Source organism: Neovison vison, chromosome 6 (genome assembly GCF_020171115.1).
Source record: "Neovison vison isolate M4711 chromosome 6, ASM_NN_V1, whole genome shotgun sequence".
In the NCBI taxonomy this organism is placed as follows: Eukaryota; Metazoa; Chordata; class Mammalia; order Carnivora; family Mustelidae; genus Neogale; species Neogale vison.
In genome coordinates this window covers 55,840,585-55,857,402 of record NC_058096.1, presented here as the reverse complement: position 1 = coordinate 55,857,402, position 16,818 = coordinate 55,840,585, and the positions used below count along the sequence as shown (strand labels likewise).

Genomic DNA, 16,818 nt, shown 5'->3' with positions numbered 1-16,818 from the left:
ATTTGTTTGCCCAGCCATAAATTAACACTATCAAATTCAAAACAGGTAGATATGATTCACAACAGAAGTGCATCTGTCAGATAACTATTGACTTGCCTTAAGAAAGAAATAATGTATGGTTTGGTAAGCACAGAAGGATGTTGAATTCATTATTTTATTGTTGATATGCATCTTTGCTTTATGATTAAGTTGATAGACTTGGAGACAATTGTGAGGTAGATCAGTATTTTTAGTGATTTGCAAAGTGATTCTGTGTTTATTATGGTCTCTATATAAGGAAAACCTAAATAAATTGATGACTAAGCTGAAATCAACAGCACCTCATTTTGTATGATGCATAAATCCCAATGTGAACAAAATGCCAGGTAAGAATTAGACTTCTTTGTGATCTGCACTAAGAAATACATTTGACTCAAGCTATGTTGAATGTCTTTTTTAGAAAATTTACCAGTTCCTTTTATATATATAAGCATTGATTTCAGATAGAAAAATGAAAGTAACTTTAAAGTGAGATGTTCAAAACCTCAAGATTGCTTTTGAATTGAGAGTTGAGTGGACACACAGAAGAAATTCACAAAGCCAACTCAACTGGGTAACGTTAGAATGCTTGATATTACCATTTAAATTCCTCCTTGTATCTCATGCTAAAATCTGGATGAGCTTCTGTGCCATTGTCGATAAAAGCAAAGTATAATAAAGAGGATTAGATCATCAGTGGAGGAATTAAGGTAGATGTTTCAGCATAAAGGAAATTATTTGGTCTGAATTATATAAACTGGCTGTAAAGACAGTTCCTAAATCCATTTCTAATTTTTGAGAACTCCCTCTAGCCTTCTTGTCAATACTGATATCTTCCCTCTCTCTAATAGCACCCATCTCTTTAGTTATGTACTTCTGAGGGGTGGGACAGTTTTTTTGTTTTTATTTTAAGGTTCCCCCCCACTACCCACAGCAGTTTTATTGAGATATAACTGGCATATAGCACTACAGTATGAATTTAAGGTATATAGCATAATGATTTGACTTATATATATTGTGTAATGATTACTAATTTCAGTTAACATCCATCCTCTCACATATTTTTTTTTCCTTGTGATAAGAACTCTTAGGATTGACTCTCTTAACTTTATTAGCTTGATGCTTAGGTTTTCAAGTATACCATACAATGGTGTTAACTATAGTTATCATATTGTATATTGCATTCTTGGTACTTATTTATCTTACGACTGGAAGTCTGTGCCTTGTGACCATGTTGGTCCAACGTCCTCACCCTCCCCTACCTCTTGTTTTTGATAACCACAAATCCATAAATCTATCTCTTTTTCTATGAGTTTGTTTGCTTTTAAATTCCACATATAAGCAAGATCATACAGTATTTGTATTTCTCTGCCTCACTTATTTCACTTAGCATAATGACTTCAAGGTCCATCCATGCTTTTGCATATGGTGGGACTTCCTTTTTTTTATGGCTGAATAATATTTCATGGAATATATATATGTATATATATATGCATATATTTGTATGCGTGTGTGCAAATGCATACATATTCTTTATCCATTCTTCTGTCTCTGAACACTTAGGTTGTTTGCATGTCTTGACTATTATACTGGATACTTTTTTGATGAATGGATTGTAGTAGGTGGGCAGTAGTGAAATATTTCTTGTTTTTAATTGCCAAAACAAAGTTTTTACAGACCTTAACTACATGAATTATTTTCTACACATCATGGGTTTGAAGGTTCTCAGACTTCTTTCTCAGGCTTCTACATAACTTGGTCAGAGGCTGTCAGCTTCAAAATTGTATAGATGATACATACTTATGTCTTCAGAGCACTAATCACCCTTGGAATATATAGCTAGCCAGATGCTGCTGATTTTAATTTCTGAGGTTCTGTAGTATCTTGCATTTTTATTAACCTCCTGTAATTAGGACCCCAGTCTTGACAGCCTGTGACCTATTTTGGGAAAGTGTGATACTAAACAATGATGTTGCAGTTTGGGTTTTTGCAACACAAACACTTCGTGTTCATTGATGCTGTATGTTTTTGCCTCATTGTTTCTTATCAGCTGGGTTTCTGAATGCATCTAGGGACACTGCTTCCATTTGGCAAGAAATCTAATTAGCTGCCTCTATTTTGGAGCAATTCTGTTACCTATTAGAGTTGTCTCCCATTGAGTCAGCTCTGATTTCAGCAGTTGATTTTTTTTTTTAAGTCATAGGACAAAGTCCTAAGAAAAGCTTCATGATCTAATCAAGACAGTTTTTCATATGTACTTAAAGGTAATGCGTATACTTGATCTTTTGGGGTCATAGAACACCACTTGTTCCCCTTCTTACACATCATTTGTTTCTGTCTATGAAAGGGGTTAGAGTACAGGAATATGGATATATGGCTTAGGGTTTATTTCTGTGACCCGGGACATAAGTTGAGATTCATCTCATTTCCATTTTTCTTATAATACTATCATAAGGCCTTTGTGTTAGGAGGAATGCTACTTGACTTCTTCCAGAAGGTTTGCTGAAAGACACAGTGGCTCCTTGGAAGGTTTTTCAGAGGCTTGTCTCAGAGATTGCAGCCACAGCTCTGGTAGGGCCTCATCTGATAAATAAGGAGGTGGTAGGGAGATGCTTATGCTACAGAACAAAACTCAGGTGCTCTCAAGATAATAAGGAGAGAATGTAGGCTGGGATGTGACCAAGTCCTTCATAAGGCAAAAAAGTAAACAGAGTTTTGTGGCTGTGTTCATCTTCTCCTTTTTTATATTCCCCCATTCTTGTAATCCCTTCCCCTCCCTACTTGGAGGTGGCAGTTCCCTTTTGTGTTCTTACACTCTTCTCTAGCTGGTTTTCAGCCAGAGAAGGGATGTAATACAAGCTATTTATAATCCTAGCAAAAATGTATTCTTTTTCATCTTCTAGGTGTATTTGCTTATAAAACTTGACAAACCATGAATGAAAGGGTTCATTCTGTGTTAGAAGAATTTCAGGTAAATCCGATTTAGAGACTCTTGCATGATAAGTTGGGTACTGGCTGGGAGTGAGTGAACTCCTATTGCCTATTATATTAAAGAACATCAAATTCAAACTTTTTTTTAAAATCCCAAGATGCAGCAATTAAGACAAGATCTTGGGTAATAATTCTTTTGGACACAGACTGAGAGTGATCCTTTTTCTACAGGTTTATTAGTCCCTTCCTTGCTTCTGCAGCAGCTGCGCTGTAATGGTGTCTTAGAAGGAATCAGGATGTGCTGTGAAGGTTTTCCAAACCAACTGCTGTATGCTGATTTTAAACAAAGGTAAAAATACATCCCAGGATCCGAGGAGCCCAAGGCAGCCCATTCTGTTTTCCTCTCTTTCTGAGTGTTTAGGCATGCATTATTTGTTTGGTTGATGTCCTCCAGACTACAGATCGATGTGTTTTGGTGGTGGTGAGATATATGACGACAGAGTTCCATTATTACTTCCCCTTAAATCCAACATCCATGTAGCTGTAATATTCTTAAATCTCTATTAACGGGTAATAGACCCACATATAGAAGAAATATATACAGAAGAAAGACACGGAGGCTGAATTGAATTTCTGAAATGTCATATGTACTTAATCGTAGCTGCCTTCCAAGCAGGCTGTTGCTGTACTAGCAAGCCTGTGAAAGAAAGGAAGCCAGCAGGGTGTGTGGCAGGAGGCAGGAGAGGCATTTTTGCTTTCTATTTTCTGAATCCCCAAAGTATAAATTATAGGTCATCAAGCAAATTTGAGCAAAGTATGGTAGAGTAGAAGGAGTACATGTCTCAGGTTAAGAGACATATTTCTAGCTCTCCACCAGCTCACCATCAGGGTGAAGAAATCTTGGAAAAGCATTAAAAAAAAAAAAAAAAGCATTTAATGTCTCTGCTTTCCAGTTATCTTATTGGTATGATAGAGATACTTAAGCCCGCCTCTTTCCCTCCCCTTGCCTCCCAATCTCTCCTTCCCTCCCTAATTGAGCGGAGAATCAAATGACATTGTCTCTAAAATACTATGAAAGTACAAACTATTATCCCCAAATAAGGGATTATTGCTTGTATTCTCATTACTATTGCCATGAGTTTTGTGAAAATTGAATATATTTGTAGGAGAGGTACAAGTCTGTACCTCCTCTATCTCACTTGTTCAAATTATTCTTTCTGTGAATCATATGACCTCTCTGACCCCAGGATTTATTTTTTATCTATTTTAAATTAGGCACTGCATTTTGCGCCCAAAGGCATTTCCAAAGAGTAGGTAGGTTTGTAAGCAGCAGAAAAGCAGCTGAGGAATTACTTGGCTCATTGAAGATAGATCATACCCAGTACCGCTTTGGAATCACTAAGGTAACCAGAAAACTAGGAAGAATGCATTTGGAGAAGAGTAGGAGAAAAGAGTGTATATCTTAAAATACCCATGAAAGTGCAATGATAAGGCATTCTATAATACTTGTGACCACAAATAACACAAATAGAACTCAGCTGAAAGTGGAGACATCAATGCTATTTGAGAGAAAACTCAGTGCTTCTTAAATCTTAGTGTTGACTACATGTACATTTTTATAATTATTCATCTAAGTAAGTTTGTGCCAAGATATAAAATATTGAAGCAACCTTAGTGTGCTAGAAAATGTGCATAGACATCAGAGCTAGAAAAAGGTGAATCAACTTACTGGAATGAACTGCTTGTCTGTGTGTGAACGGATTCATCAACAAGTACTCTTTTGGGGAATTAATTCTACAAAACTTGTATTTGTTTTAATTACTGTACGAGTAATTAAAATGTTAAGGTCAACCCCACTATCCCAAAAAATTAATCCACATAGAAGTTTTTTAAATGTGGTTTGCTAAATTCTGCTTTGTCCTAGGTGATTTTGATAGGATCCACACATTATGGGAAACTTCTGACTAATAGATTTGGTTTTATTTGATAGTCAACATCAGGTTGTTCCTAATGACATGCATAGAAGGACCAAATTATTAGAAAGAGAATTGGAGGGTCTAGGGTGAAAAGCTCACAGAAAAAGGAGCTCCATTGGACATGACTGTAAAATGTTACTTGACTCCTACATTTTGAGTGCCTGAGAATCTGTTTCTGGTGTTTGTTGCTTCTGCTGATTTCCACTACTGGTACCTTGTTTCCCTATGGATGTAGTTGTTTTTGCTGTATACTACTAGTCTAGATAGGACTAGCATGAGGTAAGAGAGCCTCCTGAGGCACAAAGTTTAAGATGGTACTCATTATTAGGTTCATGTAAGTACTGACTTAAACAGCCCTGAAAGTGAGTTCTTCCTTAAAATTTGTTCCTGACACCTCACTCACCTCATCTTGGCCATTACTTCTAATTCTTGAAAAAAGTATCGATGTGGATTCTTTAATGGCTAAGACATAGTCACTTTCTCCAGAGCAGAGATCAGCAAACTTTGGCCTAAGGGCCATTTCCGTGGCCTATTTTTAATACGGCCCATTAGTTAAAAATGGTTTGACATTTTAAAATGGTTGGGTTTTTTTCTTTTCTTTTCTTTTCTTTTTTTTTTTTAAAGAAGGGGGAAAGGAAGAGGAAGAAAGGGAGGAGAAGAAAGGGAGGAAGAGGAAATGAAGATTCTATAGATCTATGAAAATTCTATGTGACTTGTAAAGCCCAAAAATATTTTCTATCTGGCCTTTCACAGAAAAGTTTGCAGAGCCCTGTCTGGCACTGCAGAGCACTGCTTGGCTGGGTCGATCCTAAAATTTAAACCAGGTTTTCTCAACAGCCTATACATTATTAAAAGATGAGGAGAATAGTCTATGTTCTTAAGGAACCAAAATAACCACAGGATTAAATAAAATATTTTTGCAAATTTTAGATTTATAAAAGCAAATCTTCTAGAATGTACATTTTACACCTTGAGTAGGACTTAACAAGAAATACAACTAATCAATGAATACACCAGTTGTTCACACAGTCATTCAGTAGACTGAATAATGAATGCCCATTATGAGGGGAACTCGCGTCTGATTATTTCTTTTAGGTGTTTTTAAAAGCTGGCTTTCTGGAACAACTGGAATCAATGAGAGATGAGAGACTTATCCAAAGTCTTTACATTGTTTCAAGCCAGAGTACGGGGCAAACCGATGCGAATCACATTCCAGAGGATTCTGGAAGAGAGGTATGATATCCTTACCCTACACTCCCACTGCCGGAGTAGCAGTGTACCTGCATCAATGTGACCTTATCTCACTGCCTTATCATAGGTCAGTGGAAAGGGCTGCCACCTCTGCTCAGGCTGGGACTTCACTAAAATTTTTAAATCCTGGAACACCAAACAGAGCACAAAGGGCTTTTATTGAAGTATCTAACCAAGTATAAGCGTAATTCAGATATTTCTTGTATTGTTTCTGGGCTTGCCTTTGGAGGGTTTCTTTATAGTCAAGGAAGTCTGGATCTCTGAGGGTGGCGTGACTCACAATTCATAACCAAAGCAGATCTGGAAAAGTTCGCATGCATTCCACAGCCAACTCTAGGGAAATTTGCTGCAGAGTGAGGAGGTGTTCTGACCACTTTACAACCTCCCCTGGGTCAGAAACTGTGGCTGTTGGAGATATGTAATCATAACTCTCTTATTTCATTTCAGGCAGGTTCACTAGGGACATTTATCATCACATTTGGACACTAAGGTGTAGGTTTTGTCTATTCTTTAAGAGAATCATGGAAAGCAAGCTAGAAAAATCTCTAAACAAAGGGATTGTGAGCAAAAGATTCTGCAATTGTTGCATTTACTTTTTCTATGGTATAGTTTACTTTCTGGAGAGAGGTCCACAGATCTTGGTATAACTTGTTTAATTGATAATCTGTTACTTCCTTCTGTTTTACCAAAGAAAAAAAAGATAATTACATGGTGATAGCAAAGATATTAAGAGACCTTTCCTAAACAATCTCCTGTAACTCATATCATGCTCAGTAAGGCATGGGAATTTATGGGAGTTTGGGAATCATAAGACATAGCTTCTAGGACTAGTTATATAAATTTTGGTAAAACTCTTAATGTCTATATAGTTCACTTCCTTCATCTGTAAAATGAGGTCTTTAAAAAAAATTATTCATTTGAGAGAGAGACAACACAAGCAAGGGGGTGGGGGAGGCAGAGGGAGAGGGAAAAACTGAGCTTCCTGCCTGACATGACTGACAGCTTAATCCCAGTACCTGAAGGTCATGACCTGAGTGTAAGGCTGACTCTTAATTGATTGAGCCACCCAGGTGCCCCATGTAAAATGAGGTCTTTACCATCCACTCCTTCTAAATAATAGAATGACTTTAACAATTTTTTTTAATTTTTAATTTTTTTAATTTTTTACAGACTTTTATTTATTTCAGACAGAGAGAGTGTGTATGCATAAGCAGGGGTAGGGGAATAGGTCACAGGGAGAAACAGGCGCCTGGTTGAGCAGGGAGCCCCATACCAGGACCCTGGGATCATAGCCTGAGCTGAATGACGACGCTTAACCAACTGAGCTACCCAGGCACTCCGGCTTTAAACAATTATCATAAAATATTTCAAACACACAAAATATTTTAATGCATACTCATGGAGCTTATTATCAAAAGTTTAGCAGTTTCTAACATTTTCTCTCTATTGCTCACGATTTAAAAACATTTACAAAATTGAAGCTCTTTACGTATTTCTCCCTTAATCCAGGTCCTATACCTAGTTCCCCAGATCCTGAAATTTTGTTATCATTCTATGTTTCATTCATGTTCATATATAAAACATATAAAGATATGTTTTCATACCTTTAACATATTTTTCTGGTAGCTGTTCACAACATTAAAAAAAATAAATTAACAAGGGCACCTGGGGGGCCTAGTCAGTTAGCTGTCTGCCTTTGGCTCAGATCATGATCCTGGAATCCCAGGATGGAGCTCTCTGCTTAGCAGGGAATCTGCATCTCCCTCTGTTCTTCACCTCACTCGTGTTCTCACTTTCTCTGTCTCTCTCTCAAATAAATAAAATCTTTAAATAAATAAATGAATAAATAAATAAAAATAACAGATACAGTTGAAGCACCTTGTGTATTTCTGCCGTGATCTGAATCCTGTGGAGATATGCAGATATCCTTAAAAGGTTTGCCTGTATTCAGTCTTCACATAAATAATATTCTGTATATATTATGCAGAAATTTGTTCTATTTTTTTCAGTACTATTTTTGAAATTTATTAATGTTGATAAATCTAGTCCTAGATTATGGATTTAACTGCTATATAATATTCCACTGTACAAATACACCATGATTTATTGATCCATTTTCTAACTCAAGTAAATTTAACTCATTTACAATTTTTTCCCATTAGGAACAGCTCTCTAGTGTCATTTTTGCAAATGTCTGCCCTTGCACATATGCAGGAGTTTCTTGAGGGCAATATCACTCAAAATGCTGGTTCATGCTCTAAGAGTTTGTGGGTAACAGCTGGTGAGGCCCGCACTTTCCATAGCTTTTCTCTAGGGTATGAATTAGTAGATTTTAGCCTACACACCACTTCATCTTCATGAGATATCACCAAAATGCTTTCCAATTTACTCTTCACCAGAAGTATATGAAAATCCCATTGCTCTATATTGATGCCAACTTGTGGTATTTTGGACTTCAAAAACTTTTGCCAAACTTTGTCCTATTTCTGACTGCGGGGAAAGCTATCATTTCTCTTTTAAGAAGATGTTAACTGTAGATTTTTCTTTTTGTAGGTATGATATATTGTGTGGAGGACTTTTATTCCATCCTATGTTGTTAAGCACTTTTCTCAGGAAAATGGTTAAATTCTTTTTCTGCATCTGGTGAAATAATTGCATAGGTTTTTTTCCCCATTGACCTTTAAGTATATTGAATTATATTGATAGATTTTTAAAAATGTTAAACCCAATTTGTTTTTGAACTTTTTCATACATTGATGGGTTTAGTTACAGTATTATCATAAGGATTTTTGCAACATTGTTTGTGAAAAGGTTGGTAATTTTTTTCTCCTACATTATCAGACTTTGGATCAAGATGACCTTACCCTTATAAAACAAGTGGGGAATGTCTCCTCTTTTCAAAACATGAAACAATTTATTTTGATTATCTATTCCTTCAGTGGTTGTTAAAATTTGTTTGTAAAACCATGTAGATCTGGTGATGGGATTTTTTTGATAGATTTTACAAATTTGATTCCATTTATTTAACAGTTGTAGCATATTGAGATTTTCCTTTCTTCTTGAATCAGTTTAGATGAGTTTCTTTAAAAAAATTGTACATTTCTTTTAAATTTTCCAATTTGCTAGATTATGATTTTAATCTCTATCATATCTATACATATATTTCTAAAGCACAATCCTAGATTATTATTAGAATATTATTTTTTCTAGTATTGTTTATTTGTGCCTTCTGTCCTTTTTCTTAATCATTGATGTCAGATGTTTATTTAGATTAATAAATCATCTTATTTTGTTTTTTATTCTAATTTATTAGTTTCTGATCTCATCTTTATTCTTTCCTTCTTTCCACTTGCTTTGGGTTTATTACTAATTCACAACTTTTTAATGTGTCTAATCAGCTGGTTAATTCTTACATTGACTGTTTGATTTAAATGACTATATTTTCCAATATTAGATATTTTATTTGGTCCTCTTTCAAATCTTTCTGCCCTTTTATTATAATGGCTCATTTCTTTCTTGTTTTTTCAAGTCTTCCCTCTATGCCTTTAAGAATTTTTAACAATTATTTTATGGTCTCCACCAGATTGTTCAATTATTTGAAATTCTTGGGGGGTTAATCAAACTTTTTATTATAGTTGCTCACCCTCACTGATGGGTGATTTTTTTTTTCTATATGTGTTTTGTAATTTTGAAGAGGTAAGCTCATCTTTAAAGGGACTTTAAGAGAATCTCTAGTGCTTGATTTTAGGGTACTTTCTTCAGTGCACATTTGCATTTTCTTTTCCCAAAAGCCCAAAGGATATTTATTGCCAGCGTAAAAAATGATGATGCTAAATTCTTACATACATCTGCACTGATCAGATAGTATAGTTTAAACCTCAGACATTTCAGTGGTCCTGATCCATGATAAAAACAAAAAATTCCTGGAGTAGAATTTTTGCTTTACCCTGAGGCCAGAGCAAATCAGATATACTTTTCTTTGACATCACTTTTTGCCAGTGGTGAATTTTTAAATTTTTCTTTTCATGAAGGGTGATGTTCTCTGAAAGTCTCAGCCTGTCTCTTTATCCATATGGATGTAAAAATGTAAATCTCTACAATACCAAGACTGGATCCTTCCTTCCATGAAGATGGCCAAGCTATACACACACTGACTTTTCATTAGGGTTTATTTGCTCCCTCTTTCTCTGTTACCCTCTTTCCAGCTCAGCTCTCATTGCAAGGATGTTTGCAGTGGGAATATTTTGGGGGCATCTAGCCCACAATATTGCTAGCTCCAGAAGTCCCTCATAGGGCTTTTGCCAGAATCAAGTGAGAGCTCAGATGTAGAAGGGCTTTGAAGATAAATGAGAAACTTTAATGACTCCTCAAAAGATATGCTTCTTAAGGATCTTAATTGGGAAAATGGCTCTCCCATTGTCTGGGGTCACTTGTTTTTCTTTTCTCTCTTGATTTAGGGAGACCCTTCTTGTGATCCAGTGGAACCTAAGAGTTTTCATGACTGTGAAGACTTGGCCCTGGATGAGACTCTTCTTCAAGATCAAGCCTCTAGTTGAATCTGCTGGAATGGGAGAGGAGATAGCTGCTCTGAAGGAAGAGTGTGTCAACTGCAAAAAACCCTGGAGAACTCGGGATCTCAGAGGGAAGAACTGAAAGCCAAACAGTTCTCCTTCGTCAGGGAAAAGAATGACCTGCTTTTTCAGCTGCAGGCGGTGAGTGGCCCCATCATTTGTTCTCCACATCAAGTTTTTAATTAGAGTCCCTTGTTTTGCAGGCAGTGTTCACTTGAGAAAAATGAGGCATGTGCTTTTCAAATACTATAGCATTTCAGCAGACACAATGGAAACACTTAAGGAGACACCCTGTTTCCTAGTGAGCTGATTTCATCGGCGGGATGTCTTTGAAAAGGGGACAAACTCTTAGATGGGCTTTAAGTATATAAAAGCACCACAATCTATCCTGGGAACCAAGGAGCTCTGGGTCTTAATTTAAATTTTGTGTGATCCATTAGCAAATCAAAAGACAGGATTTAGTAGATTCTGAGAAAAACTTTACTGAAATCTTCAGGATTATTGCAGTTTGCTTCTAGTTGTTTTCCTGATTTTTGGTTTCTCCACTTCCCCTACCCCAAATCAACTTCATTAATCAGTTCAATTCTTAAAAGAGCAGCTCTCAACATTGGCTTTGCCTCAAACTTATTGGTGAAGCATTAAAAAAATAGAAAGGTGTCTAGACCCCACTGTCAGATATTTTGATTAAGCAGGCCTTACGTCGTTCAAATAATCTATATGGGTGATTCTGATATCCAGTTAGGATTGAGAACCATTGTCTTAAACAACATCGTGTTGCTTCTCTGATGAATACGTTCCGATCCTGCAATATGTGCATTATAGCCTCCAGACCCATGGCCTTGACATCTGACCCTCCATCTCCACTCTGGTACCCGTGTGCCGTTACTCACTCCCTTACACATTCCTCCTCTCTGGGCACCAGCACTGCTGTTATCCCTAAACACCCCAAAGGCAGTGATGAAGTTTTCTCCACTATTATTATATTCTCCACCACACTTAGCACAGTGCTAAGCTAAAAAAATACTGGGTTCTAATGTGACTATATACAATTTGTACAATACAATTATAGAACATTTTTTCCTGATTTTTGAACTTACAGAAAACAGAGAAAATTTAATAATTTTAGACTGATCCACGTTATTCTTTTCTTTGGTCCTCTGCTATTCATTAGTTTTCCAAGAGACCATATTTTGCAGAAGAATTTCATCCAGACCTGTATTTCTTTCTTTCTTTCTTTTTTAAAAGATTGTATTTATTTATTTGACAGAGAGAGAGCGAGTGCGCACAAGCAGGGGAGCGGCAGAGGGAGAGGGAGAAACAAGCGCCCTACTCACCAGGGAGCCTAATGTCGGGGCTCGATCCCAGGACCCTAGGATCATGACCTGAACTGAAGGCAGACGCTTAAACAACTGAGTCACCCAGGGACCTCCAGACCCATATTTCTGATACAATTTAACGTAACATTGGTTCTAGAATTTTAGTGTATTTCAGCCTGACCTAGGTCACACTTTTTTGAAATACAAATTCCTGGGCCCCACTCCAAATCTTCTTTAAATTCATACTGTGAAAAATCACCATTTGCAAAACCATGTTTTGTGTGGCTGGGGGGAGAAGCAGCTTCAGGTGAGACCTGGCCTCCCAGTTTTCATCATTCTTCCTGTCAACAGAGAGAGTGGCCAGTGCTACCTAGGCTAACATGGGAGATAGAAATGGACCCAAAGCATGCAGAGGGTGGCAGGTAAAAGCCTGGGGTACACAATAAGGGATCAGGATGGGGAACATGGGAAGCTTACGGGGGCAAACTCAGGTAGGCTGAGATGAGTTCAAATTGTAACTGAGACTTTAAAAGTTGACAGAGCTATGATATGTTTTATTATTTATTTTTAAGGGACACAGCTGAACACAGCAGGGATCAAGGAAACAAAGATTCTTTTCAAATCATTCATTTATTCAAAATACCAGCAGAACTGAGTGAACGAACCCGTTCTAATTAACGTTATTAACTACCGTCGGGGAAGGGATATATTCCCACTGTTAACCTGCCACATCATTGCTCAGCTGGCCCCCAAATCCTGCTGTCATGTTTAATGAAGGGATCAATGATGGTCGATTGGACTGTCTTCCTCGTTCAGTGATGGTGACAGGTCCAGTACACAGACTGAATGGAATAGAGCAAATAAGCATTCTGCTTGTCAACCTGGTATGAGCTAAGATCAAATGTTCCCATTATTTCCCAAACATTGAAAGCTTCTCTGATCTGCATGGACCCCTCCTGCTTTGATGTTCTTGTTTGTTTTAATTTATCCCTTTTCTTTTGGTCCTCAGTGATGTTGGAGTTTTACTCTTCTGTGCTTTCCCCATCTGTGCCTTTTTGAGCCCCATTTGTTGGGCAGATGGCCATCCTTAAAAGTTAGCCAGAAATCAATGGCCTAAAATTTGGCCTTTTTCTTCTATTTTTTCCTCAAATTTTTACTTAAATTCTAGTGAAGATATAGTGTAATATTGGTTTCAAGAATAGAATTTAGTGCTTTGTCACTTACATATAACACCCACTACTCAACACAACTAGTGCCTTCCTTAATACCCATCACCCATCTAGCCCATCCCCATCCACCTCCCTCCAGTAACCCTCAACTGTTCTCATTGTTTAGAGTCTTTCATGGTTTGCTTCCCTCTCTCCTTTTTTTCTTCGTCTGTATTCATTTATTTTGCCTCTCAAATTCCACATATGAGTGAAATCATATTGTTTTTATCATTCTCTGACTTATTTCACTTAACATTAAACTCTCTAGCTCCATCCATGTAATTGCAAATGGCAAGATTCCTTTTGATGGCTGAGTAGTATTCCATTATATACGTACACACTGCATCTTCTTTATCCATTCATCAGTCGATGGACATTTGAGTCCTTTCCATAATTTGGCTATTGTTAATAATGCTGCAATAAACATCAGGGTACATATGCTCCTGCAAATCTATGTTTCTGTATCCTTTTTGTAAATACCTAGTAGCGCAATTGCTGGATTGTTGGGTAGTTCTGTTTTTAACTCTTTGGGGACATTCCATGCTGTTTCTCAGAGTGGCTGCACCAGTTGGCATTGCCAAATAACTTAAGCCAGGTAAATAGTTAATCAATTGCTGGGGGCACCTGGCTGGCTCAGTTGGTTAAGCGGCCAGCTCTTGATTTTGGCTCAGGTCATGATCTCAGGGTCCCAGGATTGAACACTGCATCTGGCTCTGTGCTCAATGGGTAGTCTGCTTGAAGATTCTTTATCTCTTTCTCTCTCCCTCTGTTCCTCCCCCCACTTGTATACTCTCTTTTTATCTCAACTAACTAAATAAAAAAATCATAAAAAAAAAATATATTTCCCAGAGGAGCATATTGCAAAGGATAGGTGAAGAGGTCTAGAGATGGAAGATGGAGATGCAGGTGAAGTTATGTTGCAGTGAGACCTACAGTAATTAAGAACTTGCTCACAAGGAAGGAGTTTTATTTAGTCTCTGACAAACACATTAGAGAGGTTCAAAGTTACAAAACATGCTTTATAGCAAAAAGGCAAATGACTTCTTCATTTTTTACTTGACCTATAACATAGGGAGGGTGGATCAATCAATGGAGAATTGAAGGTAAGACATTTGAAAGGATGATAGGAAAGACTATTTTATACTCAGTATTTAATTTGTGGAACCCACCACTGGCAGAATCATTGAGGAAAAGATTTTCATTGGAAATAATAATGGGCTCTAGTTAATAACTTGCAAGTGAAATGTATAAATTCTAAATTCAGCCTGTAAATAAAAAATACACAATTTTATTTGTTGAAGTTATATTAAACAAGTGCACCAGGGCACTTATAATAGTATTATGAATATTTTAGTGTCTGAGGGGACACTGCCTTCTTAAAAGACGTTATTCTGAGCAAGGCATCAACCTCAAACTCTTTGCCATGTGGAGGCTTCCAGAAGCTGTGAATTAAGCAGTAAGCCACTGATTTTTGGAGGCATGTTAGCTCCTTTAGGCCACCAGGATTCTATTAAGTGCTTTAGAAGAGGTAATCTAATCTACTGAATGGCCCCAAAGATCAAAAGCTCCTCCTAGCACAAGCAACTCCTCCACTTCTCAACAATAGGATCAGGGAACTGGGAATTTTATTTCACCTGCTGAGGAAAGGCAGGTGAAAGTGCTGGTCACAGGGCAGGCAATTATCTCTTTGCTGTGCGTTAAACAGCGTTTTCGTCTAGCTGATAAATTATTTCCAGCTTTTGGCAACAATTTTCTCCTCATCATGGCAGGAGCAAGAGACCCTGGCAAATGTTGAAGAGCGGTATGAGTCACTGATTAAATCCAAGATCCAGCTGGAGGCCAGAGTGAAGGTGCCGTCTGCGGGTGGAGGAAGAAGAGGAGATAAATTCCGAGCTGACTGCCAGGGGGCAGAAGCTCGAAGATGAATGTTCCAAGTTGAAGAAAGAAATTGATGACCTGGAAACAATGTTGGTGAAGTCACAGAAGGAGAAGCGTGCTACAGAGCACAAGGTACTTTTTTGATAATGTCAGGGAGACCTGGACGCCCGATTCCCACCCCCCATCAGGTTCTGGTACCAGGCTTGCTGGGTTCACATGGAGGAACCCGTGGCCTGAACTTGACCGCCGTCCCAGTCGAAACCGGCATAAATCAAGGGGTCCAGTGAACTGTGGTGTCCCAATTCAAATTTCCAATTCAAATTTCCGGAACCCCGCTTTATTTTCCAAGTGAGACATCTTCACTTGTGTTTCAGTCTTATGACATCTGAAATCTCATAGAGCAGCATGATTTCATTGGGCCTCTGAGTAGCCTTTTTTGGAAGGAGAGCAAACATGATGGGGTTTACTGAAAGGTGATTTGGGATGTGTCTGAACCCCTACCTCTGTCATTAATTTGAAGTTCGACCTTGAAGATGTCATGTTAATTCCAGCGAAGGATTTTGACATTCTGTTCATTTCAGTTGAGGGTATTCGCGGGCGCTCTGTGTATGGATTGAAACTAGCTGAGGAGTCGGTTTCCAACCTCTGATAAACAAATGGTCTCTGGAAGGACACTGTAATTTTGGCAGACAATTAAGTAGCAATTCTTGTGCCATTGGTTCCCTTGCATAAAAAGCATGTGGGCCTGATAGAGCCAGCTTCCATTTTTGCATATCTGAGCAGCTGGAACTCATCTTTCATTGCCACTCTTGGGATCTGAGACACAACAAGATTGCTGTGTGCCCCCTGAGCACTCAGAAAATTACCTTGAGTCGTGTTCTTGCCGTATAATCATAGGGCGCTCGGAAACCTGGCCGTCGAATGAGGAACCTGATACTTGCTTAGCCAGAATACCCCCTACCCTAAGTCTGTGTGTGTACTGGAAAAGAGACAAGACGGCCCGTGGCCCGTAGCATTTGCCCACCCTCTCAGCGGAAACACTAATGCTGCTGTCACCATTGTCTTCCCACAGGTCAAGAACCTGACTGAGGAAGGGGAGTCTCTAAATGAGGAGATCAGCAAACTGAACAGAGTGGCCAAGGTCATGCAGGAGGCCCATCAGCAGACGCTGGATGACCTGGTCACAGAGGGGGAGAAACTCAGCAGCTTGAGCACAGCCAAGTTGAAATTGGAATGGCAAGTAGATGAGGTAGGAAGTGTTGTGTCTCGCTAGTTAGCCGTCTGCATGTATACAGGCCTCTGATTTTTACTTAATTTATCTTGACAGTTTGGGGAAAACTTAGTCGTGTGGCTTGTATCTTTAATATTGAAAAACAGAGGTTTATTTGTTCCTTGATAAAACTGAACCACTGCAGTCTAAGAGAATTCCCAGCTTGTAATCTGTCAGTTTTTAAATGCAACCTTCCCACAAGCCTGGGCAGTGGGAGGAGAACATTGAGAGGATTTGTAGGGTTATCCCTGTCAGTGACAGACTTTTCCCCATAGCTCCCCAAGAACCCGGTGTTTTGCCCAACAGGTAGGCTGGTTCTCTATTTGACACTAGTGTTGAAAGATTAGTTTAAGGCCCTGTGTGTTTCCAGGGACGTGCTGAGCTTTATTTAGAATTGAA

At 38.2% G+C, this 16,818-nt stretch overlaps 1 protein-coding gene across 1 annotated transcript in view; it reads left to right on the top strand.

Moving 5' to 3' along the window:
- Positions 1 to 16,818, top strand: part of MYH15 (myosin heavy chain 15) — a 150,452-nt gene that overhangs the window by 56,657 nt on the left and 76,977 nt on the right. Inside the window, 11 exon segments of the mRNA XM_044255030.1 lie at positions 278 to 365; positions 3,181 to 3,298; positions 4,225 to 4,264; positions 4,266 to 4,352; positions 6,021 to 6,074; positions 6,076 to 6,158; positions 10,634 to 10,776; positions 10,779 to 10,888; positions 15,041 to 15,129; positions 15,131 to 15,281; positions 16,222 to 16,398. Coding sequence (XP_044110965.1) covers positions 278 to 365; positions 3,181 to 3,298; positions 4,225 to 4,264; positions 4,266 to 4,352; positions 6,021 to 6,074; positions 6,076 to 6,158; positions 10,634 to 10,776; positions 10,779 to 10,888; positions 15,041 to 15,129; positions 15,131 to 15,281; positions 16,222 to 16,398 — 1,140 coding nt within the window.